The 24,816-nt window shown below is 43.1% G+C and overlaps 1 protein-coding gene across 1 annotated transcript in view; it reads right to left on the bottom strand.

The window, feature by feature from the left end:
- Positions 1-24,816, bottom strand: part of SNX24 (sorting nexin 24) — a 656,912-nt gene that overhangs the window by 290,082 nt on the left and 342,014 nt on the right. The window contains exon 3 of the mRNA XM_085632674.1: positions 3,108-3,212. Within this exon, the coding sequence (XP_085488800.1) occupies positions 3,108-3,212 (105 nt within the window). The remainder of the gene's footprint in view (positions 1-3,107; positions 3,213-24,816) is intronic.

The following is a 24,816-nucleotide window of genomic DNA, read 5'->3' as shown; positions in this document are numbered from 1 at the left end:
TCCTGGGGTACACTGTTAACTTCCCTAAAAAGATCAGGAGATTTGCAGCCCTTGGGTTACTGCTGGCTAAGCGGGTAATAGCACTATTATGGGGCCGGCGAGCTACCCCAACCTTACAGGGGTGGCTACGAAGCTTGGCTTACTGCAATGTTAACTGTGAGATCTACGCTAGCCTTATGCCTAGTTCTTCATGCCCCAAGGACATTTGGGGCCCATATAGGGTGTATATTCCAAACATGCACCAATCCACTGCCTCCCAAGTAGAGATCGGCATAGTCCCGGAGGGAGTGAGGTGATAAAACACGTCTCCGAACATGACACCACCTCCTTATTAGACACACATTCAAATTCTGAGCTCACTATTACATTGCAGGTTCTGAATATACTGAATGGTATAAAGCAGGGGCGGTGTAGCGATGGTCCGTTGTGGTCCGAAGAGAAAAAGAAGATAAACTGAGGGAAATGTGTCAAACTGTACATATGCTGTGGATATCATTCCTGCTGTTGTGTCTAAGCTCTATATGCTATACTGTATTCATGTGATAATTGCTACAGGATATGTTCTCAAACATTGTACCACTCATTTTATTGAACTGCTGTGAAAGAAAATTTGAAAATAAAGATTTTATAAAAAAAGTAATTGAGTTAAAGCTACCAAACGAGGCTCGGATGAGCAGGGTTAATTTCTGATTACTGTACATAACCATACTAATCAGGTACCGGTACGGGTAACTGTTCTGTGGCCAATAGGAAACAATGCGATGTCTGTGTTAACTTACAGGTCAGGCCACGCAGTAATGACAAGCAGGCCAATTGGAGGTGTGCAGGTGTGGCCGATATTGTTACTAATATTTTGACAACTTTACACTTCCATCATGTGCATTGTCACAGAAACACATTGGAATGCGTGATCATTGCTCTGTGCCAGAGCGCCCAACAATTGGATGACCATGTATTCTGAACACCTTTTTGAGACAGTGACAGGCTCTTTGAGGAACTGGCACCGCCCTCAGCCTCAACTCCAGAGCTCAGCTCTCAATTGTGGTATGCAGGTGATTCGGTACAAGAGTAATATGCTAAAGAAACAACAAGTAAAAAAAACGTTTTGTGAGTTTTCCTTTATAAATGAATATAAGAACAGTATTTTTGGACCATTTATCAAAGAAATAGTGCTGAAACTTGCATCTACATATGGCAATTTTACAAATCTTCTGGGGGGAACCCTATGAAATGTCAGGCTCTCTTACGAATAAATAAATTATTTGGTCTTATGCTCCACCACTTTCAAATTCCACCCGCCACCAGTCTTACGCCTCACCACTTTCAGATTCCACCCACCACCACTTAGGAAGTTTCCTCAAAAACCAAGACCAAAATAACACATTCAGGCAAAGGTTTATGGTTATGGTAGGGGACAGGGTAACACCAACAGAATCAGTTTAAACTATGGGCAGAACACATTTTATCTCGGATTTAAAAAATAACTGTTAATCCTACTCCGGCTGCTTTACGGTAAAATCTCAGCACACAACAGCGGCAATGCAAAGAAACTCCACTCTGAGTGTGGAGGTAAATTTCAGCCAACATTCGTTCCAAGTAGTGAATCTCCAGTAACAGCAGGAATTAAATCATATAGTTCGGATTATTTTTTAACGATGATTGAGTATTAATAACAACGTACTGAAAGTGAGTGACAAGAGCCGTCAGAAAAGTAAAAAAAAAAAAAAAAAAAAGACTAGAAACTTGTTGAATGTGAACTAAACTTCACAAGCTGACTGTAATAATCTGTTGTGGATGTCTGACCTGAAAAAAGAAATACAAAATAAGGAAGTCGGTTGGCTAAAAAGCGTACAGTAGTAAACACAAACCCCAGCAAGTATTGTTAATATGAATCATCTTTATGATGTCCCATAACAGACAGTTAACATTCCTGTTAAACAACCCACGGGCAACAGACCAAGGAGAAGGAACTTAAAACACCAGATCTGGTAACGTTAAGGGGAAAACGTATAGTTCTCAATATGTCTCACAAATACTCATGTGGTACTCTATTTTGTAGCTTTTTAAAATTTATCTTGAGTTATAAATAAAACTGGCCAAACTCAGTTTCCCATAGCCATTTCCGAGCTAACATTGGGGTGGAGTCACTCCATGGCAAAAAAAATCATTGTTCAGTGTCAGACCTCCCTTGGCCAACATTTTGGAACAACGCACCTGTTTTTGCAAGTAGCAGGGGAACTGGTACGCTAGGTTTATTTACTGTCAATATGTAAACTTAAGTGTTTTCTCATAGTCAAGGCCTTTTTGCAGCAGGGTATTTGTGCAGTAAGTTAAAGTGAGCAAGACATATAGATCAATAGAGTTGAAGCATGCTGTAAATTGGACACAAAACAGTGCTTAATTTGTAAAATATTAAGTGCCAGGGCTTTGACCAAGAGGCCACTGCAGCTTGCACCACACATCACCCTTATCATCGCTGCCAAAACGACTACTAATCATCTCTCTCGCATGAAAATGCGACAGTTCAGATAGTTCCGGGTCCCCAAAGCTAAAGAAATGGCTGGGGAGGAAGGTGTTAGTAATTTTATAATGTATATTGTTTTCCTAAATAACTGTGATACTGCTCATCTCTAAATTACATGAGCAGCGCCACCTTGTGGCAGACTGCCCTAAGTGTGGTGTTGACAATTAGGTGCTGGTGCCCAGCACCGGAAACCAATTAAGTGCCGGTGCTCAGCACCGGAAAGCTCCGGCTCAAATTAAGCACTGACACAAAAGCTATGTATTTAACCATAACATATTGATGGGAAAGGTTGCATCCAAAGTCGAGGAGACATCCTCTCCAACAAAGATCTGATCCCCACATACGGCTCTTAATCTTACAGGTATCAGATACCATCATATCATTATTTCATAAGTATTCACTTTGTATCTGGTGCATACAGAAATCGAAGCCAACCTCTGCCTGGTCGAAATCTATGAGGTCTCAGATATCTTGCTCTGCCATTCAGATAGCCAACTCTTAACATGTCTATGTGAATTGTGAGAAGAAAACATTTCCAGCGTGAGGCCATTTTCTTCATCTTATCGACACACAAAAGACTGACCTGCAAGTATTGCTCCAAGCCTTGCCGTCGCTGATCAAGTACCTTCGGAACCCAGTTTCTCACATGTTTGGATGGAATTTCTGGCGTTCTGATACATTTCTTCAGCTAAAAAGTTAAGAGAACATTTCAGTTTAATTATTACTGACAAAATAGGCAGTCAAATAGATCTATAACATGAAAACTGTGAAGGAAAAAATAACTGTAAGGTACGAGTGCATCTACATAATGGTATCATGTGGATAAAAGGAAATGGTGATTTGCAGAATATAATGGATTGCACCAACCAGACAAAGTCATCAAAATTCAACAGAAAGAAGAGAGTCTTTCTTGGATGCTGGGAATATTTAACAAACAGATTCCTTCTTACTGCTTCAGAATTTTTAGAGGTAACTGCATTCTCAGAGTAAGCAAGTTTCACACCTCAGCAAGTTCCACACCTCAGAATAATGCTCGTTTCGTGCAGCAAAACGTGGAGCTTGTGGTATTTTCTCCACACAAATTCTGCCAGTGTGTACCTTTAAAAAATACTAGGAAAATTAGGGGTATTACTTTACCAGTTGTAATCCTAATTCAAACAAAATCCAATTTGTACCCAAGTAGAGATAACTGCACCTCTGAGAACAAGGATGGTATTTTGGGGGAAATGAAACAGAGTAGTAGAGTCTTCAGGTGATTGAACTATTCACACAGAAAGATATTCTGTTTTCTATAAAAAGAAAATGGCCTCGCTTTTCTCCTCATCAGTTTAGCTAAAAACGATGTTTATCTTCACAGCATCAAACTAACACTGAGTAGGTTTATATAGCAGTAGCTAGTGAGCGAACAAGCATACAATGTCACCACTAATATAATTAAAGCTACTCCGAAGAGATTGACAACCAAACATAATCAGTATTATACTGTTGAAAACTTACCACTGCACCATAGCCACATACATAAGTAAATGTGACAGCACATACCTCGTGAATTGATAACTCTGGGAATACCTTGAAGAACTTCATGCAAGAGGGTATGGGTATTGGCATAATCCTGCCTAGCGTAGACTACATTAAATCAGCAGAGTGGAAACAATCTGCGTCTATCACTGCTCATTGTAGTCAACACTCTACTTGCCAACTCGTGTGGCTAGGATTGTAGGTACAAGAAGGTCTCCTTCAGTAAGCTGATGAGTGAACATTGAATACTGTAAAATATATCTGTTAATGTGTTTCACATATCACACACTGCTTACACAATATTTTCGAAATGAAATGTGACTAAACCAAATCTGTATCAGCTACTCAGGGTCATTCCAGTGTGCACTGATGTCAAACTTTTTTCATATATTTAACACAACAGGATGAGAAAGCGTGAACTGAAAAGGAGCTCCATTTGGTATCAATTAAAATTCTAAAATGTACTCACATAAGGTATCAATACATGTGAACTTTATTTTACATGTTCTATACCTATGGTTTTGAAAGGACCCGCAAACACAATTCTTGACATACTACAGAATTCACACAGTGACTTATCAAAAACAATCACAGAGCATTTATATGTAACATGTTTGGACATTTTCAAGAACACAGACTCAAACAAACATTTAGAGATGATCGGATATGGGGGCTAAATCTCGGGAAGTGTCAAGCAGGGGTGCCTAGAGAAGGCGTTAGTGCTTACGTTTATGAAAGAATAGGTTTCAGCTAGCCACGCGGGCTGTTCAACAATGGATCAAGGTTGGTATCACGACTGTTAACATTGTAGAAGGGAACAATAACACACAATACTTTTTCATGAAAAACAGAACTGCTCCTTCAAGATAATCGCCCATTCTAAGCTTCTGAGAGTACTAGTTACTCTTGAGCATTATTCACATTTAGAACCCATCATTATATATGACTTTTGCTGCAGCATATCTTACTAACAGGAAGATGGTATGCCTTAAACTCGAAAGGTGATTTAAACAGCTAGACTAACTGTGCCGCCCTTTCATGCTTTGGGGGTAACACCTATATTTGCATGATTTTAGATTATATATAAAATACTGTTCGCAGTTATACGTGTATGCATGGAAGAATGTTCCAGGTGTCAGGGCAAATATGTATGTTTTACTTACATACGAGCTGTGTTTAAAATAATTGTACATGTTTTTAAAAATTGAAGCGGTCTCATCACATTCTTACTCAAAGTAAAGAACACCGATGAAAATCTCTAAAAGGAACCCTGTGTTTACCTTGACAAATTACCAAGTTTGTATTGTGCATAGTTTAGAAACACTAGAGATAGTAAGCACAGACAGTACACATCTGTAGAAAAGAGAATAGGTGATAAAGTGATTAGAGAGGAGACCCTCAATACAGAACAAAGACAGCTGGCGAGTGTAACCACGCACTACACAGGCTTGCCTATGCATTGGGTCCTCATTTTTGGGTCCTCATTTCTCTATTTGCATGAATACTTTGTTCCAGCAGTTAGCAAATCATTGTCTCTTCTCAGTGCTGAGCTGTCTCGATTGAGAACCTGTGGAGGAAACCCTCCCAGCAGGTCGCAAACCAAGAGGGATACTTTGTTGTTGCATTTGGGGTCTCATTGGCTCCTTTGAGTCCAAGTCCTACACTGTGCTCCCGCTTCACTCATAACAGAAGAGTTTACACGGGCCCGGCTAGCCTTAGAAAGTGACTCTGGCTGCTCTCCAACTCTCTTGGATACAGCAACTCCTCCTCGATTTACAGGGTGCAGGCCCAGGTTCTGATACATATATAAAAGTCATGTATTTGGTGGGCAGGAGTCCTGTTCTCGTGTGTGCTTTCCAGAGCAATACAATCTCTGTGATAGACATAGTAGACAGACTAGGAGAACTATATCTAGCGCACAAGTAAGAGTATAGGAGTCCCCTCCCCCTTACACCGCCCCACCTCCCCCCAGCAATAGCGAAAAAAGATGCTGAAAGAGCAATCTCTTGAAAAGGAAAAAAGATTTTGCCAAATGACCCCACGACGTGTGCGGCGCTGTTGCTTGGTCAGGCCTTTTGGCTAACAGAACTTTTCATGCTAGGTCTTGTACACCAGTACCTCTACTTGGGAATCCAAACATACAAGTTCCAGAAGGCAAAACGCAGTTATCAAAACGTTTGTACCAGCCTAAGCCGTCACTCGTGTCATATAACCTATGGATAGCTCTGGAAGGGATCCTATTCAAATTAGGGGTCAATATTAGAATAAAGCGCTGTCCTTTACAAAACGTGTAGGCAAGCTCTCCAAAACCCTAAAACAAATGCACAGATTTACCCCCAAGGTGCCTGTGGAGTTTGTGATAAGGCCACCCAGCATGCATTCTAATGACCACACGGAGTCTCCAGTAGCATAGTGCCAGACAACTAACCACGCCCGGAGCCCAGGGCTCTTTATTACTTTCAATACTGGCATACGCCAACCACTCCCACTGATGTTATGCACATGGGGGTTGGCGGTCGCCTCCCCCTGTGCGGTCCAAGACACTGGAATGTTTCATGACTCGGCAACATTACATTCCTCCCTTACCAGGAAATGTCGAACAGGGCCAACAGGTAGAACGACAAATACTAAACAAAACTCAAAGTTCACACAGTAGTCCCGATTCTGATACGACAGGCATAACATACTCTTACTTGATTTCGGGGTACGGCGGTACCTGGTTACCGCTGCATGCTTGTCTGGGGGGGGGGGGGGCGTACTGAGTGGGGGTGCTGCAAATAGGTCTTCCGAGAAGGCCCCTGGATCAGGCTCTTGGTAGCACTCGCTGTCGGTATCTTGAGGGTTCGTTGCAGCAGTACCATCTAGCCAGCCGGCCACTGAGATCCTGTCTGTGGTTTTCTTTTGGGATTTTTTTTATTTGGGAGACATTCCATGTCACACGCTCTTGGCCTCTCGTTGCTGTCACCTTTGTGCCTTTGACTTCAACAACTACCCATGGTTCCAGTTTGAATGGCAGTCTGAGCTTTCCTCCAGGATGGCGGCCTTGCATTAGCACTTGGTCGCCCGCTAGGACAGGGCGCTCTCGAGCGTGTCGTCTCCAGGAGGCGTCTTCATTGGTACGGGCCCTTCAGGTATATGACTGATTAGGAGGATTGGGTGCTTCTTCCCACGCGAGGTGGTGTGAAATGGTATCAGTCACTGACCAGCTAAAATATAGCTTGCCTGGGGATATGCCTGTAGTGCAGTGGGGTGTGAGCCGGTACTCTCTTAAGAACTGGTACGCTTGTCCGTGTTGCGACTCTCAGCCATTTGCAATTTGGATCGCTTTGGTGAGGCTTCTCATCAGGCGCTCTACTTCTTCATTGGCTTGAGGCCATCAAGGGGCTATCCGGCGGTGCTTGTCTTGTGGGATGGTAGGTAGACCGTCAGCTCGGAGCTGTTGAACGGAGGTCCGTTGTCGGTGCAAATTTCTCCGAACAACCCATGGGTTGCCATGAGCTTCTCTAGCTTCGGGACCACCTCTGCTGCGGAGGTTGCCGTTACTACCTCCGGGTAGCGAGAGTAGTCGTCAACCACAACCAGCATGCGTCTTCCTCCGAGAAGGCTACCAAAGTTGGCGCTCACTCTCTGCCATGGGACACTGGGGTCTGCCTCAGTGATGACTGGCACTGGCTGGTCTGGTGGGCCTGTGGCAAGGCAGTTGGGGCAGTTCCGCACAACCGCTTCTACCTTCTTGTCCAGACCCGGGAACCAGACTTTGGTCTTGAGCCAGTTTTTGGATTTAACGATTCCTTGGTGGGCTTCATGCGTTAGGAGTGCAGCCTTTGGTCACGGACCGTTCCTGGCGGACTTGATACAGGGCTTTCAGAATCGACTGGGACGTCTCAGTGCGGAGAGATGTTGGGTTTTGCAGCGTTCGCCAGTCTAAAGTGGCGACAGCTTTGATGGCGATCTGTAGGCAGTCATCGCGCTGAGTTGCTCCTACGATGTCTTCCAGGGATATCGGAAGGGGTCTGGATCTATCCACGATCATTCTCACGTAGTCTTCAGTTGCTGCTGCTTCCGCTGCTTCAGGAGGCGTGGCTGTCTGGGCATGCCTGGATAGGAAACCAGCAATGTTTCAGGTACTGGGTCGGTATTCCACAGTGAACTGGAATTCTTGCTGATGCGGGATCCATTTCTCAATCCTTCGGGGGGGGGGGGGGGGTGGCGTGATGAAGATCCTTGAAATAGATAAATAATGGCTTGTGGTCTGTCAGCGAATGGGTGGCGAAATAAAAAGATGTAGAAGTGTCAACAGCCCCATAGGATCGCAGTCGCCTCACGCTCTATTTGTGAGTATCGCTGCTCTGTTGGTGTGAGCATGTGGCTGGCGTATGCTACCGGAGTTCATTCTCCATATTCCGGCAGGAATCCAGGTGTAGCGGTATCTGATGTTAGACGGACCAGAGGTCCATTTTGGAGAACCATTTGGAGCCTGCCTGCTACGGTCTTGTGAGGTGGCGTTCCCGCTTGATCGCTAAATTTGGGAATCTGATGTCAACACAGATTCACACGACGTCCGGTTATTTAGGCTTCTTCTCCACCACGATGGGGGATATCCATGGTGTGGGTCCGTGTACACATTCAATGATGCCAGCTTTCTTTAGAAGTCTTAGCTCACCTTTCACCTTTGATCGGAGATGAAAAGCGATAATTTGATGCCTGGCGGCTATCGGGGCAACCGACTTGTCAATGTGCAAATGGATGGCTGGACCTTTTAATCACCCGATCCCATCGAACAGCGGTGTGAAGTCCTGTAACAGGTGGTCTAGATCATGCGTGTGCACGTCAAATGCAAATAGTATGGGGTTGAGGTCTTGAGCCGTGCGACAGCTGGGCAGGAACCTGGATCCTTCTTGTGACACATAAGACTTTTTGATGTGTAGAGTCATGAGATAGGTCTGCCTGAAACACGCCACAAAGTGTCAGTGGTGAGCGGTTGGCAAAAGGGTACACTTACACGCTGGTGTTTCAAAGTGCTGGCGGGTTTGGTAGGCTGTGGTAAATGTTCGCGGCCATGAGAATGATTGTGGCTCCTGTGTCTATGGGAGCTGCGATTGGGTGGTCTTGTACTCCGATTTTGCACATCGGGCGCTCTAGAGGGCGGACTTAAGAGTATCTAGTGTTCTCACCACGTGGACGACGGCTGCTTCATCTTCGTCCATGTCGATGTCCGACATATCTTCCGGGTGCGGCTCTACTGTGCGCACCATTTTCTGCAGGCCTCTGAACCGTCGTCCTTGCAAAGAGCGGCAGACTTTGGAGAAGTGGTTTTGCTTACCACACGCACTGCATGTTTTGCCATTAGTGGGGTAGGTTCTGTTGTAGGGGTACGGGCCTCCACACCATCCGCATGTGCAACTCTGTGGTCCTTGCTTGGTAGGGTTCGAAGGCCGGTTTGGTGGACTTTGGCATTCCTCCACGCATCTCAGTTTGGATGGCATTGACTGGTTCTTCCTTGATGGGAGTTGAGGAGTGTGGGTCCATGTGAGCCGCCAAACCTTGAATAACTCTTTTGAACGCCCAAGCGTCAAGATGTCTCTCATGGACATGTTGTGTCCTTGCAGGATGCGCTCAGGCAATTTAGAGGAGGTGCACCCTTGAATAAACTGGGCTCTGACTTCGCCTTAATCCGGAAGGATGCAGGTGCTGGCCAGCTCTCTCAACCACCCATAGAAGCCATCTACTGATTCATCTGGCAGCAGTCGCGCTTGGTGTGGGAGAAAACGCTCATAGTCAGGGTTGGCGTACAGCTCAAAGTGTGCAGTGATTGTGTCCCTCAGGGTGGCGTAGTTCCGCAGGGGACCAGCTTCAGCTATGGTCTTCGAAATTTTGTGAATGTCGGCCCCTCCTTAGTGAAGAAGCATGGGGCGTCTGTGTGCAGCCGGGATCTCGACGGCTTCAAAGTATCTTTCTAGGCGTTCGACCCACGCCTTCCATTGCGCAGCTTGGGAGGGTGGCAGCCCTGTGATAGTGATGGGCTCTAGTGGGGGAACTGATGCCATGAGGATGGAGGTAGCATGCGGCGGCGGTTGATAGGAGGTCCACCCAAACTACAGTTCAGAGTAAAAAGCCTGTGGTGCTGAGTGTCTTACTGGAGAAGCGATGGGCATGGGGATTTCACTGACCTGGGTGCTCCGCAGTGGCTTGTAGTGTCCTTGGCCTTTTTTGGTCTCTTTCTGGAGCATTATTAACTTCTTTACGGTGTGTATGCAGAGTATCTTGTTTTATTTATTCTTTATTGTTCCTCCTTTTGTTGTTTTTTCCAGTGTGGTCCTGGCCGGCAGAGCAGAAAGGCTGTGGCCTTCGAGACCAGCAGAGCAGGCGGGGACGTGGCAGGCTGGCAGCACCCGGAGCGGAGGATACACCACTCTCGCTATCCTGCGCATGTCTGAGGCAGCAGGCAGTGAGCCGTGACCGCTCGCTCAATGTCCGGGGAGCAACGGAGGCAGCAGGAGACAGCGGTCAGTGCCGGTGGTGAGCTGGGCCCTCATTGGTGCTGCTGGGTTTGGGGATGGGCAGGCACACTGTGGGTACTGTGGCCACTCTCATCGCCAAAGTGATGTTGGTGATAAGGACCCCCCCAGCATGCATTCAAATGACCACACAGAGTCTCCAGTATCTTAGTGGCCAGACAACTAACCGCGCCCAGAACCCCGGGCTCTATATTCCGTTCAATACTGGCGTACCCCAGTCACTCCAACTAATGTTACGCACATGGAGATTGGCGGTCGCCTCCCCCTGTGCGATCCAAGACAATGGAATGTTCCATGACTCTGCAACATTACAGTGCCCCTGTGCAGCCCCTGGTATTCCTTTCAGTCACACTCGCTTAGCTTTCCTCCCAGACACTGAGACTGCTCGAGGAGGGTCCAACCGAAGACCATACACTTCCGGAAAACAAGACCGGATTAACAAGAATCTGTAAAGCAGACACACCTTCAATATAGGCTTCCAGAATCACTGCCTTCACATGTATAAAACACTATCAGAAGAGTGTTCATTTAAGACATTATTTAAAGCATTATGCCTCAGGTCACGACGTGTATTTATTAGCTTAGACTAAGGCTTTATGTTTAGTCAGCCAACCGCGCTGGAGCAAATAAACAATTTGAACAGCGACAAACTGTGCGGAAGCAGAGGATGATAAAGATTCTAGCGCCACGGTCGGCGGTGGCACTAGACATCCAGTCTGACGGATACTGGCTCGTGGTGACTGTGAAAAGATTAATGCGCGGATTGCAACTCCCAAATGACTTTGACAAGTTTGCCTGCGGGGTTTTAAAGAATTTATATTTCATCTTTGAACAGAAAAACACATGAACGTAACAATGACCTACTCAGATTGATGTACACTTCCCCAGAAGGAATTCTCAAATAATCACTCTAGGTTCCAATGGTTTATGTGTTAAATTACAAGAAATTATGCATTAAACAAAGCACCTCTATTTTCAGGTATGAGAGAACAATAATAAAATAGCAGTTTCCCCACAGACTTGTCAAAAGTACTGAAGGAGCCATGATTGCAGCGGCTGGGGTTCGTGGCAGCCCTTGCAGGTGAGTAATGAATGGCTCTCGATGCATGAAGACTAATCTGAGACAATACAAGTTTCGAGTAGGGTTCAGCTGCTCACAAGATAAATTCCCCACTGCTGCCACTTTAACCGATGATTAACTATCCTGTCTGCTCCAAGCCCTGTGCAACACCTCCTCAATTGGAAAAGGCAGTTTAGAGATAGATGTTGTAACTTACTTCCATGTATACGTGTGTGTGTGTGTGTGTGTGTGTGTGTGTGTATATATATATCTCCACACACATACACACCACATATTCTCAGCTAGAGGGCAGGAGTATTATGTTCTAAGCCCAAGAACATTTAAATAGACGTCAATCGGAATAGGGTCTGAAATTACAAACAATGCAGATATTTTATTTTTCAAATTGCCTTGCTTATTTTTTGAGTCACTTCATGATTTAAAAGAAATAATAGGAGGTAAACTTAGAAAACTAAATATACAACATAAGGATTTACGGAACTACACTGGATTATTCAACGGAATTTTAATTTTACTGAATTCTAAACCTGGGAGTAGGGGTATTCTGCCCTAAGCGTTCAGATTAGATCATAGCGTTAACATTCATATATTTATATTGTCCCACATTTCTAAACATCCACGTAGGGACCCCGTTTCCCCCTTCCTTTTCTACTTAATTATTCTCCAACATGTATTTTTTGTTACTTTGCAAATACAATTTCATGTATTTCCCCCCCAAAGGCACAATATAGAATATCCTTATATTACATGGTGGCAGCATCAACGTTGATATACAAGATGTCATATCATACAAGCTGTTATCATTTTCTGCGGTGTTCTGTTCCGATACTAGACATCCTTATTGCTGCCATCAAACATCCTTCTTAAACTCAATTCATTAGCAAATATTAGCAACGCCGAAATATATCGTCTTTTCAACCTACTGGCAAAGGCAATGTTGTGCAGCATCATCCAAAAGTAAAGAAAAAACACAACGGTGCAGTCACATCATTTCGCAGGCATACACTTGAGTGATGACGCATGCAGAGAATGTATTGCCAGGCATGCATGCACCTACGAAATGAAACAGGCAATTTTTTTTAGGTCGAGCATTCAAGACCTCTTGTATATACTTTAGTATATACCTATATGTGTATGTACTTTGTGGGCTCTGGAGATCAGCCCTAGGACTTGTCTGCATCCGCTTAGGGACTTTTCTTTCTGTTCAACTGCCTCTATTTAACTGTCTTGATAGAAAACGACAAGTAGAGGTCAGTAAAATACCAGAATTGCTTTCTGCTGAGGGACTTTCTTTTTTTTAATTTTTCTGGCAACTGCCTCTATTTAACTTTCTTGATAGAAAACGACCAGCAGAGGTCAGTAAAATACCAGAATCACTTTAGCATTCTCTAGAATCCAGTCCATAGAAATTGTCTTCCACGAGCACCCGAAGACAATATTTTTTTCAAATCTTGTATTTTCAGTGATATCAACACTGAAGGCCCTGATTTTTTATTAAAAATAGAGCTGTGGACTATACCACTTCCCGCTGGAAGGCAATATTTCTCTCCATGTGTTCCCATACCTCGCGTGTCACGCGGGTTGGTCCTTACTTTCCCTCCATGTTAAAGAACAGTAGATGTTTCAGCACCCAGGCTAATGTGCTGCATAGCTAGATAGATATAAGGTCCCAAAGGCGAGATCGATTACATTGCAAATGCTTGTTTTATTTAGCAATTGCAAGAATGTGGTTACGAACTTAGATCAGTAAATACAACATTAAATATGACTGAAATGAAAACACTTTTGGTAAGGCAGAGCGGCCTGAGCCCTACAAAAAAATTAAATAAACTTAAAAGGACCGCAGGGGATGTGAAGAGGAGGCGAGGGGGAGGAAGCAACAGGCAGTGTGAGGGGTCGAGGGAGCAATAGAGCCTCTTGTGGCTGGGCCCGAGAGGGAGGAACAAAAAATTACAGAGCTAGGGAGGGGGTGGGGAAAGAAATGGACGAGCTCGAAAGGGGGTTGAGGGAGCAACAAGGAGCACCTATGACGTGCAGACGTTTGCAATGGAAGTTGCATATGTGAAGGAGAGAGCTACAAAACGTGACCACTCGGAGTGCTGAAGGGAAAAGAAGTTCTCTCAATGTGAGCAGCAGAAGAATACATGTAATCCAGTCAAAAGGATGGCAAAGAGGATATGTTCCAGGGGAGGGAAATTAACAAAAACAGGAAGGGAAGTCACCAGATAAGAAGCAAATAAAAGAGTGACAGTAAAACCAACCAGTGGTAAGTAATAGGCGGGCTCTAAGCCCACTGTAAGTTTTTGGTATGCTTCACAAGGGGTTTCACCTACAAACTTTTAAAACCTGTCTGGCCCAGGGGAAGCCACAGCTGAGAACAGCAAGTGGGTCACAGCATTGCCTCAATGGCCATTAAATGTAGAGAACAAAAGTCACCATAATTCATTCCGTTCGCTATTTAATTGACTCTAGTTTAAAAATATATGTTTTACTGAATGTGGCTCCTACTCAAAACCTCTTGAGAGAAACCGACAATGCCTATCTTTCAGTTCACTGTTGCAGTTATGTCTCTTTCCAAATGGGTTCTCGTTTGTAGCACAAAAAGTGTTGGCATTTGCTTAGCCATTCTGTACCCTACACCCAAATAGCTCACCTGCCTTCTCTTTACGTATACCAATTGCAAAATTAGGGATGATAATAATCTATCACTTTATTGCATACTTTTCATTACAGGGACTTGGATACTAGTGCCAGTTTTTGGCACTTGACAAAAAAAATCATGATTCAGGGCAAACCACTTCTGTGTGTCTATTATTTAAAAAATGTAATATAATGTAAATACATACATGTGATGCAAACATTGAAGTGTTTATGTGATGCAAAAACGGCAGTGTTATCTAGTTTTGCTCCAATTATATATCCCTTTAATATCTTAGTTTCAGAAACCTAATCTGGTGTTACCCAGATGTCTCTCTCGTACACAATCAATCTCTCTCTCTTATTACCTACAGCACCACATAGTTGATATGCTTTGGATTAAAAAATCTCACCCAAAATCCCCTTCCACAAGTATGATTAACGAGTGCTATGCTTTTTAATTCTGTGCTTGTTTAGAAAATACATGTAGGAAGCATGGACTAACTGACTTGGAAAAAGACTGTAAAATCTTGCATAATTTGTCAAAGCATGACCAGACTTTCGGAAAGCTAACCTTCCACTCTAGAGGTTTCACTGAAGCAGCACTTTCGGGCTAGAAACCAATATTTTTTCCTGAGAAAGGGAGAAGTGTTCCTTTAACGTTGCCTGGGAGAGGCCCTTTAGAAGATACATGGCCAATCCAAATGTACCATTGTGGCCAATGTTCATAATTGAAAAGAGAAAGCCACAGTTATGGAATGTGGGTCAGCAGAAGATGATCAATCATAAACCAGAATCACAAAGGGCAAAATAGGTTAGTAAAACTCTTAATATAAGGAAAACTGTATCCAATCAAGACAGAGAGGGTCACTAGGCCAGCTAGAAAGTCGTGGGCTGGATTACGAGAAAAGGATAGACTCAAGGAAAGGCACTGTCTTTGAAAGGGGCTATAAAGGGAACTGGGACAAGCTGTAGCCAGGCCAAGTCAGGACGTCAGCCAAGGAATAAATTGAGAAGATGATTGAGGATGCTAGTTTGAACGGTAAACATCCTTTACGACAAATGCGTTACAACGCATGCCATTCCTACACATTTTTTACTCTGCAAAATCTTTTACAACGCAGGGCTTCACACCGCACACCATTACAACGCATTCCTCAAAGTAACGCCCCGGTGGAGTTAGAATAGTAAATAGCGTTGTAATGGGGAATGTGTTGTAATGGATTGCGTTGTAAAGCCCTGCGTTGTAAAAGTTGTAAACGCATGCAGAGTAAAGTGTCCTATTCGTTTGAACACGTCAGTTAGTCACTGAGCATATGTGGTCTATTGGCCGGGGAACAGCCATTACAATGCGGTTTTTACCACGCAGTGCAGTTACAACGCATGCGATGTTACAACGCTATGCCATTACAACGCAAGTCTGTACATCGACTTGCGCTAGATGGCGTGCTAACATTACAAATAGTGTAGTTTACTATCCCAACACCTTCCCTACTGTTAAGTGGACTGGAGTTGGAATAGTAAATTACACTTTTTTAATGTTAGCATGCCATCTAGCGCAAGTCGATGTAAAGACTTGCGTTGGAACGGCATAGCGTTGTAACATCGCATGCGTTGTAACGCATGCGATGTAACTGCACGCGTGGTAAAAACCCGCGTTGTAATGTCATACATCCCTATTGGCCCAATGTCTTAAACGAAATACAGAAGGATCCTCGCTGCCAGTAACTGTGCATGCATTTACACAAGGAAACTCTTGGATGATACTGCTGACCGCGTCAGGAGTTATATCACTTTGTCTAGGTCTGCGAGAACATAAATATGGGTATTCATATTATCTGCTGTTGATTCGTTTTTAGACCCGGTTTGACAACACAATTTTTTTTAAGACTAACAAGTTACTTACCTTCAATAAATCTTTCTGGTGGATGCTCTAACAGCAGATCCCTCACATTTAAAATATCCTCAGTCACCAGACTGGAAGTTCTGCAGATCAACAGCAATTCCCTTTATACCGACAGGTGGCGCGGTGTGGTTTGCCGTGGGCTTTGCACCGCTCTATTAACCTGTTTGCCCGTCAGCAGAAAGTCTGGTCGACTTCATCCATGCCTCCCTCCCTAAGTGCGACACTGATGCCAACCGCCCTGCCAAAGAAGTCAGTAGTGTCCAGGCCAGTACGGATTAAGTACTTTACGACATCCTCGCCATCGTGTATTGTCTGAGCCAGAGAAGCTCCGAGGTCCTCCAGGACTGCTGGCAAGATCTCAGCATGCATGTAGTTGCCCAGTAAACCCATCTCATTTATGGACTTAAGGATTAGGATTGCAGAAGTCATTTGCTTGCCAGAAACATCAGTTCTTTTGAATTCCCAAGTTGGAGGAGACGTTGGGAACAAAATAGAACTGACCTTACTAGTTGAACTCTGCACAATTAGACTCCTCAATGAAGGTTGTTACTAGGTCCAAATCCCCAGGTACATCCCTATGTAAGCGAGATATTAGCTGACTGAAATGAGGGCCAGAACCAGGCTTGGACTATGTAACCATCAAGGTATCAGTAAGCAAGGTAGCAAGGGCTACAAAAACATAGGCCCTGTTTAGAGGACGTCTCCCAGAACAGCCACCATTGCAAATGAGGCACTTTCTTCAGTTGGTGAGCTCACTTGCATCATCAGTATAGTGGGGGGGGGGTAAACAATCACCCTCTTACTACTCATCACCAGTGCCCTCGGGGACCTAATGTCTCTCTTGTATAGGGTTGGTCAAAACAAAAAGAGAATGGAGCCTCTGCTGATATCTGCACTGCGCCAGAGGGACTAGGTTTCAGCCAGGCAGCATAACGAATAGTTACGCTTTTGTGATCTTGCGGAGCAACATTGGTTGGGCTTGGGCCAACATTAGTTCGATGTCTGACATGGGCAACAGACCATACATCAGTGCTGGTAGAGTTGATACTGGTGACATTTTAGGGGGAACTGGCATGCATCTCTGAATTGGTGTGGAAGTCTCTACCAGAGTTGATACAGGCCCAGTAACTTGTCCCAAGACTGTATTGATAGAGTCCATTGCAACTTTGTGGGGCCAAAAGGCACTCCAGGGAGGCATAATCATACCAAAGATATGCAACATGGCTCCATGAATCCTTGAAGGCTGCTTTCCGCTGCTGCGATACTTGGAACATTGCACAAGAGCACATCAGGACCAGCTGAGGTATCAGTTTAGAAATCAGGGACTTCGAGGGAGTGCGATGTTTATCTTGACACCGTTGTGCCTCCTCTTTCAAGCTAGAGTGGCGGGTTGGAGTCGAGTCAATCTTCACCTTTTTATATTTTTCGTTTGGACTTTGACTTTGCAGAAGACTTTGAGTAGAAATTGGGATTGTTCGCAGGAATAGTCTTGTTACCAGGACCAAGACCGGTTCTGCGAAATGGACTGTGAAATCTTCTCGTGTTCAGTGATCTATCTTTAACTTCTGGTCCTGTATCTCTTTCAGGAGCATAAGGGCTCACATGTTGCACATCTTAAGGGTCATAATCAGAGCCCAGGCACCAACGACACACCTTGTTCGGGTCTGGGACTAACATCTGCTTTCTACATTCTCAACACAGTTCAAAGCCTGTTGTTTTATTGGGGGATATGATTCCACAGCACGATCGTCTACAGATTTTGGAGTTGTGGTAAAAATGACAGAGTAGGGAGAAGAGCTCCAGATCTGCATAAGAAGGTATAGAAATAAAAGAACAAACATCAGCGTACAGGCATGGCGCTTATGTGGGGCTCCATTGCATTATGTCTTGTTAGTAAAAAAAATAAGTGAAGCCATACAACATCATCTGCCGGTGCAGGAGAATTGTGGTTGATATTCTCCAGATTCAGTTTTGTGCCTGGGGACATTCGAAAGTTGGGATATCTGTGTTTAGAGGCATCCAGCAGAACCTTTGTAACAAAATCTTTTAACTATACATACAGGGCCCTGCTCACGAAGGTACATTTACATACAAGTGTACATCTACTCCTGCAGCTAGGATTAAACTTACAGTTTTTTTTGCCATTTTCCATTTCCCAGTGTACAGTTACTTCTAGGTGTAAAATTTAATTTCTAAACCCTTAATGGTTTAAAAAATCCCACAAGCATTACATTTTTTTAAATGTATTAACATTTAGCAAAATGTATGTACAGAATTAATTTAAATACAGCGAAGTATTTCACAAATGTTTAAATGTTATTGCACTTTTAGTAGTAAAATAATGTAATAACGTATGTAATTATATAATTAAATAATACATTAATATTTCTATAACATATAATAGCATAAAACAAAATATATAAATGTATTTTTCAAAATCAGAATTTAAAACTTATTTTAACATTATTTCCTATGGGCTGTTATTTTATGTCCCATCCTCTATTATTTTGGAGGGAAGGGTTTTGCAGTACTTTAGATGGGCCATGTATGGTCCTGGACGTTTTCCAAAACTGGGCTAGAGTACATATATGACTTTTTGGCTGTAACTTTTCGAGTGCCGTTTGTGAATAGAAATGGGCCAACGCTTGTGTGGTGGGTGTTTTGTTGTTTGCGTGTCTCTTCCTATTGGTGCTAGTAGAGTTGTGGCGTTTGGTAAGACAGAAGAATGATACCATGGGCTCCTAGTCAAGTACAGAAACACAAATATTCTGAAAATCATTTCTGGATTGCTGATAAATAAGCCACACTGAAGTAAACAATTAAAAAACTCAAAGTATGTGGTCCATCTGTGTTTGAATTTGTAGCACATTGGTAAACGCATTACGGGTGCAGGCAAGGTTATTTACATGGTGTCATGGGAGTAGCCAGAAAACTAACATACCCCCCACTTTGAAATAAAGCTCCGATGGCACCAAGCCAGCGAAGCAAGTGAGCCCAACCCGCCCTAGAAGAGCTCCCTTATCTTTTTAAATGCAAGCATCTATCCCTTCATCATTTAACCCTTCCATCAACCAGCTGCTATCCACGATTTCAAGTTTACATTATGTCATCCTTTAATTCTTTCATCAATCATTCCGTTTTTCCCCATTCCATCCATCAACCGAGTCATCCATCAATTCTGCCTTCCATCGATCCATCCATCCATCCACTTTGCCATCCATCCCCTCTTCTATCCATACATCATCCACTTTGCCCTCCATCCATCTACTCTGCCACCTATCAAAACCATCCACCTATCCCCTTCTCCTTCCATCGTCTGTAATCTATCCATCCGTCCACTCTGCCATCCATCATCTCTGCAATCCATGCATCCAGCCATCTAACCATACATTTATCCACTCTTCCATCCATCTTCTGCCATCCATCCATCAATCTACCCACTGTTACACATTCATTCATCCTTCCATTCTGCCTCCCTGCCATCCAATCGGCCATCCATCCATCCAACCTGCCATTCCTCATCATCCATCTATCCACTCTGCCATCCATCCACTCATCCTCCACTGTTCCATCCATTCACTCATTATTTCAGGCAGTCATCTATCCCTTTACTCTCTCATCCTTTCACCTGTCCATCTATCTATCCACCCATCCCTTTACTCTGCCATCCTTTCACCTGTCCATTCACTCATCCATCCATCCACTCTGACATCCTTTCATCTGTTTATCATCCAACTATAAATTCATCTTTTCATTTGTCCATCCACCTATCCATTCATTCATCTTTTCACCCACTCATCCATCTACTGACTCATTCATCCACCTACTCATACATCCATACATCCTTCCTTTCTTCCTTTCCTTGACCTTTCCTTCAGTTAAATACTCCCTCCTTCTTTCCCTTTTTTATTTACCCATCTTTCCTCCTCTTTACTCCGGTTTGTTTTTCCACACTGTTCTCATATATAATATTAATTATAAACTTATGACATTAGAGGAGAATAAAGAGCCGCACCCCCACTGTAGCTGTTAAAGCTGGGGGTGTGGGCTGGGGGGCGGGGCAGGGCGGTGTACGACAATCCTGCACAGTGTGTAAAATACGTTTCTCATTCAAATTCTGAAAGGAGACATTTAGCAAAGAACAATGAATGAAAAACTGAATGGATCAACACCAAACGTGTATGAAAACACAAACCACTGTCTTAAGTGTAATTTTTTTACTTGGCAAAAATCTGGGTGCTGATTTTTGAAAACTTGATATATGGCTACTGGATTCACACACTGGTTCACAGATCAACCTCTGAATCTGAGCAAGCTACTTTAACAGGAAGCATACATTGTTTAGGTCTTGGCTACCAGACAGTGACAGCTATCGTGACACAAAAGACCTTTTGTGGGCTATCACAGTGGGCTTAGAGTGTACCCACTGCTTCAACTAGTTGGCTTTGTTGTCAATCTTGTTTGTTTCGTATTCAATGGCTTTCCTTCAACTTATTGTGTTTGTCTCTCCACTGGAACATTTTTTTTCTTTTTCACTAAGCACTCCATAAGAGTGCATGTGACTTTTAGCTGGCTTCCTTGTGTGCTTCTCCCCTGCCTAACACCCACAGAAGGCTCTGTATTGCTCTCCTCCTCATGTTATGCTCTCCATCTTGTGAGATTCTATATCCTACCACCAGGCCTCATGTTGCTCTCTCCCCTTTGTGATGTTTTTCCTCTCCTCCCCCATTTGACTTTATTTTATGCCCTCAAAACCTGCTCCCAGTTGCTTCCCCCATTCACTCCTCTGTAACAGCCCAAAATTTTATGGGCATTTTAAAAAAAAGCACTGATGAGATTTCAGGTTGCATTTTTTGGAGGGCTTGGCAACCGCCACTGGCTTCCGGGTGCTCTACTACAATAAAAGCACCGGTGCACTTCATTTTGTTTTTTACTGTTCTAAGTGATGTCCGTTTAATCATTCTGTATGTGCGTGCATGCCTATTGACAAGTTTATTGTGACATATGCACGCACCTATAAAATGACAAGCGGCTGTATTATCACACCTTTTTCTTTTTCTTATTGCCAATGCTGCACATATTCACCAAAGAGCATTTTGCTTTTTATTGGTCCTGTACAGTATCAGCAAAATGTATTGCCTAAGGCAAATGGTCTTTAAGGTACGTAACTGTTGGAATTATGAACCAAGACCCAGTTCATGGTCACAGTTGTGAAATAAAGTTGTAAATTCATCAGGGTAGTCAGTGGCCACGCTCCACCCTCAGCATTGACAAAGGACCAAATGAGCGAGAAATTGTTTTCATTTCTTAAATAAAAATAAACATATTTCTGTGCCAGCACGTTTGCGAATCAAGTTTCGCAAAATACATGTTTCCATATTTTTTGTCACCAAAATTGCTTCTTGAGGCACTTCCTAGTCACTGGATCAATACATACTTACATACGGCTACATACTGTGAAAAGGGCATAGTCAACAGCTATCGCCTCCTCTCTGTAGTGAGGTTAAGCTTTTAAGTGCTATTGGCTAAGGCATGGGCAAAGAGCAGTTATGGTTAGGTACGCAACCATAATTTTATGGCAAGAGAGGAAGCTACCATTTGCAAAATATATTTTATTCACTACCTCCAACTAGCAAAAAACTTAAAAGTTCCAAAACAAGAACATTGTATCAAAGTAAATCAGAACATTCAGTCCAAAAAACCGTCTTCTCTCCTTTGTTTGCTGCTTCTGAGCAGATGAGTATATCCTGATTTATTTAGAGTATGAGTGCTATATTTGAGAGTTTAAGGTAGTAAATATGACATTAAATCCAATTTATTGGCTCTTTGCTATATAGTATGTTTGGGTATTATTCGAGTGTCTAGTTTGTCAAGGGAACATTTTTGAGAATAAGGAATTTTATTCTCGCCATGTTATTTTCGATAAAAGGTAAGAAGTAGTTGGGGTTAAAGACCTGGCTCTTTGTACAGTAGCATACAGTCTTTTCCCCCCCCCAGCAATCGGTGCTAGCGCCAGGAAACCCCAGGGTAACCGTGCGTTCTACAAATGCAACTAACAGAACATAACATTTAGAAATGTGTATAACGTTAAAATTGGTTAACAAAAATACCTTTGGACATGATATTATATACATTTTTCACTTGCCAGGTGTCTGTTATGGTCACGATCAAGGAGTGCGGTGATTAAAATGCAGGTCTTGCGATTCAAATAAAAACGTTGAAAAGTAATGGCATATTTTAATATGAGCATCCTTCAGCTATTAGTGTAGAGCGGGTGGCAATCTTTGTTATGGGCATGCACCACATTAGAGTGCGTTTCTTGAGGAGATTAGGCTGGTTTTAAGAAGTGCCAGAGAAATGAGAGGAAATAACCTTCCATTTGTTGCACAAGTGGGTTTTTCAGTAGAAAGGCTATTCTGACAGCGGTTGTAACGCGCCAAGGAGCGCATTGTTTTCCACGGGAGACAGTTGATGTGTATTTCAGTGGGAAAAGCTTCTACATTACAGAACCTGAGAGTTGGTGAGGGATTTTGATAGTTTTAAGGAATTTATCAGTTCTTTTCAAAGTATTTTAGCCAGCAAATTAATTGCCTTTGGTAATGCCGAGGAGCTGGACGTTAATGAGGAGAACAGAGTGAGGGAAACTTAGAGGAAAGAAATTACGAAAACTGTTCAGGAAACTGTCAAATATATTTTAAAAGATGTTAGGAAGAGAAGAGTTTTGGGTAAAGAAAGGAGTCGTTTTGGTCATTATCTGATGAAGAAGACAATGCAAATAGGAGTCCTGGTGGTAAGTGTCTTAGAAAGAAAAGACCTATATAAGTGGAGAGGTGTCTGGTGTTTCTAGGTATGGATTCCAAAGTGGCTCACAGGGAAAAGGTGCCCATAGTAGAATGACTAGAAGGCAGGATATCCCTGTGAATGATTGGGTATTAGGACATACCAATCCTGGACTGAGTAACAAAGAATGGGATGAATAAAGATTTGATCTAGATAATGACAAATATTCAGGAAATGAGTTTGTTGAATTGTATGTCTATTAGGAAAAGCCATTTGGTTTGTTGAGTTTTGAAAGGGAGTCATTTGCAGATGCCTCCAAAATCACGTTATGGGAGTGTTTGGGATGTAAATATGGTTTTTCAGTTGTCTGAAACATGGCCTATGAATAAGTATTTACCTTTAAAGGAGTTGACATGGAAGTTAGCAACATTGCTTTGCTTAATTTCTTTTAGAACGGTGTCAGATGTTCAGGCATTAGATATTACAATTAGGTTTTATCAACCAGATGGAGTGTTTTTTGAAACACGGAGAAGGACCAAGACTATGACAGAGTTCATTTTTAATCTTAGATTTGACAATTATCCAAAGTTTTGTGTGGTAGGTTGTGTGAAGAAGTATGATTCAAGGATGCAGGAGTTCAGGACTGAAGGTGTGAATCACTTATTCAATTCATATTTGACACCTTTTAAAGCAGTATCAGTGGTTACTATTTCTAGACAGGTGAAGGAAGTTATGAAGGAGTCTGATAGATTTAAATCTCATTCTGTAAGAGGAGCAATGGTTTCAAGGGATTTTATAGCAGGGGCACATCTGGAAGAAGTAAGAAAGGCAGCAGATTGGTCGAATGCTGGGGTTTTCAGGCAATTCTATTTTAAGCCCATTTAGCATGATGCAAGCTTTGCTTTTAGAGGCTTTGAACATGCATAATGGTATCCTTCTGTCTTGCCACAAAATGCAGATTCTCAAAGTTTTAGTGGATAGAAAATGGTGATTTTATTAAAGACAAAGAGGCAAGCATCATCCCTCCGACTCTTCCCAGGTATTTAAGGAAGTGAATGAACAGATGAAGGAAAGGGATTAGCTATTTTAAGGTAAAAAGGATGAGAATTCCACTTAGAGTATAACGGATCCTATGGAGAATGTAGTATGGAAAATATTAAGGATAAAAATATGTTTCTATAGTTTCTATATCAAAGATATAATATTTTGTCCTTTTTTCGCAGTAAGAGACGAGAGTGTACTGGATGAACAGACAGCAGTCTCAAAAGAGGGAGAAGACGAAAAGTTGTGGGCTTTTATGGACTGAATGTTCTGATTTACTTTATGTAAATGTAAATGTAAATGTGCAGGAATTTATATAGCGCAAATCACCAAGCGGTCTCTAAGCGCTTGCTTAGGGAACCCGTCCTGGTATTCCCCTGTGAGATAACCCAGCAGGGCATCCGCAAGGTGAAAGCCAGGCATCCCGCCGCGAGGGGCCCATGTGGAGATTAAGCAAGCTATTGCCCAGAGTCGCAGAGTGTGAACCCATGAGTCGAGTATGCACTGGAGCGAGAATTATCGAGTCCATGGACATTTATGGACTCAAGACCCAGCCGAGCCGGGAATTGAACCCTGGTCCTGGGCTGACCTCTGCTTCCAGGTCTGCCTCCTCTAACCAGTGAGCCACACTTCTCCACTATGAGTCAAACAATTTTCATATTTTGGAACTTTTAAGTTTTTTGCTGCTTGGAAGTTGTGAATAAAAGACATTATGCTGGCCTCCTTGTCTTTAATAAAATCACGATTCTCTATCCACTAAAGCTTTGAGAATCCGCATTCTTGTGCAGTGCACTGCTAATGATCTTATCCA

The sequence above is a fragment of the Triturus cristatus genome, chromosome 2_1 (assembly GCF_964204655.1).
Source record: "Triturus cristatus chromosome 2_1, aTriCri1.1, whole genome shotgun sequence".
Taxonomy (NCBI): Eukaryota; Metazoa; Chordata; class Amphibia; order Caudata; family Salamandridae; genus Triturus; species Triturus cristatus.
Note: the sequence above shows the minus strand (reverse complement) of the source record. Positions and strands in the feature narration are given on the sequence as shown.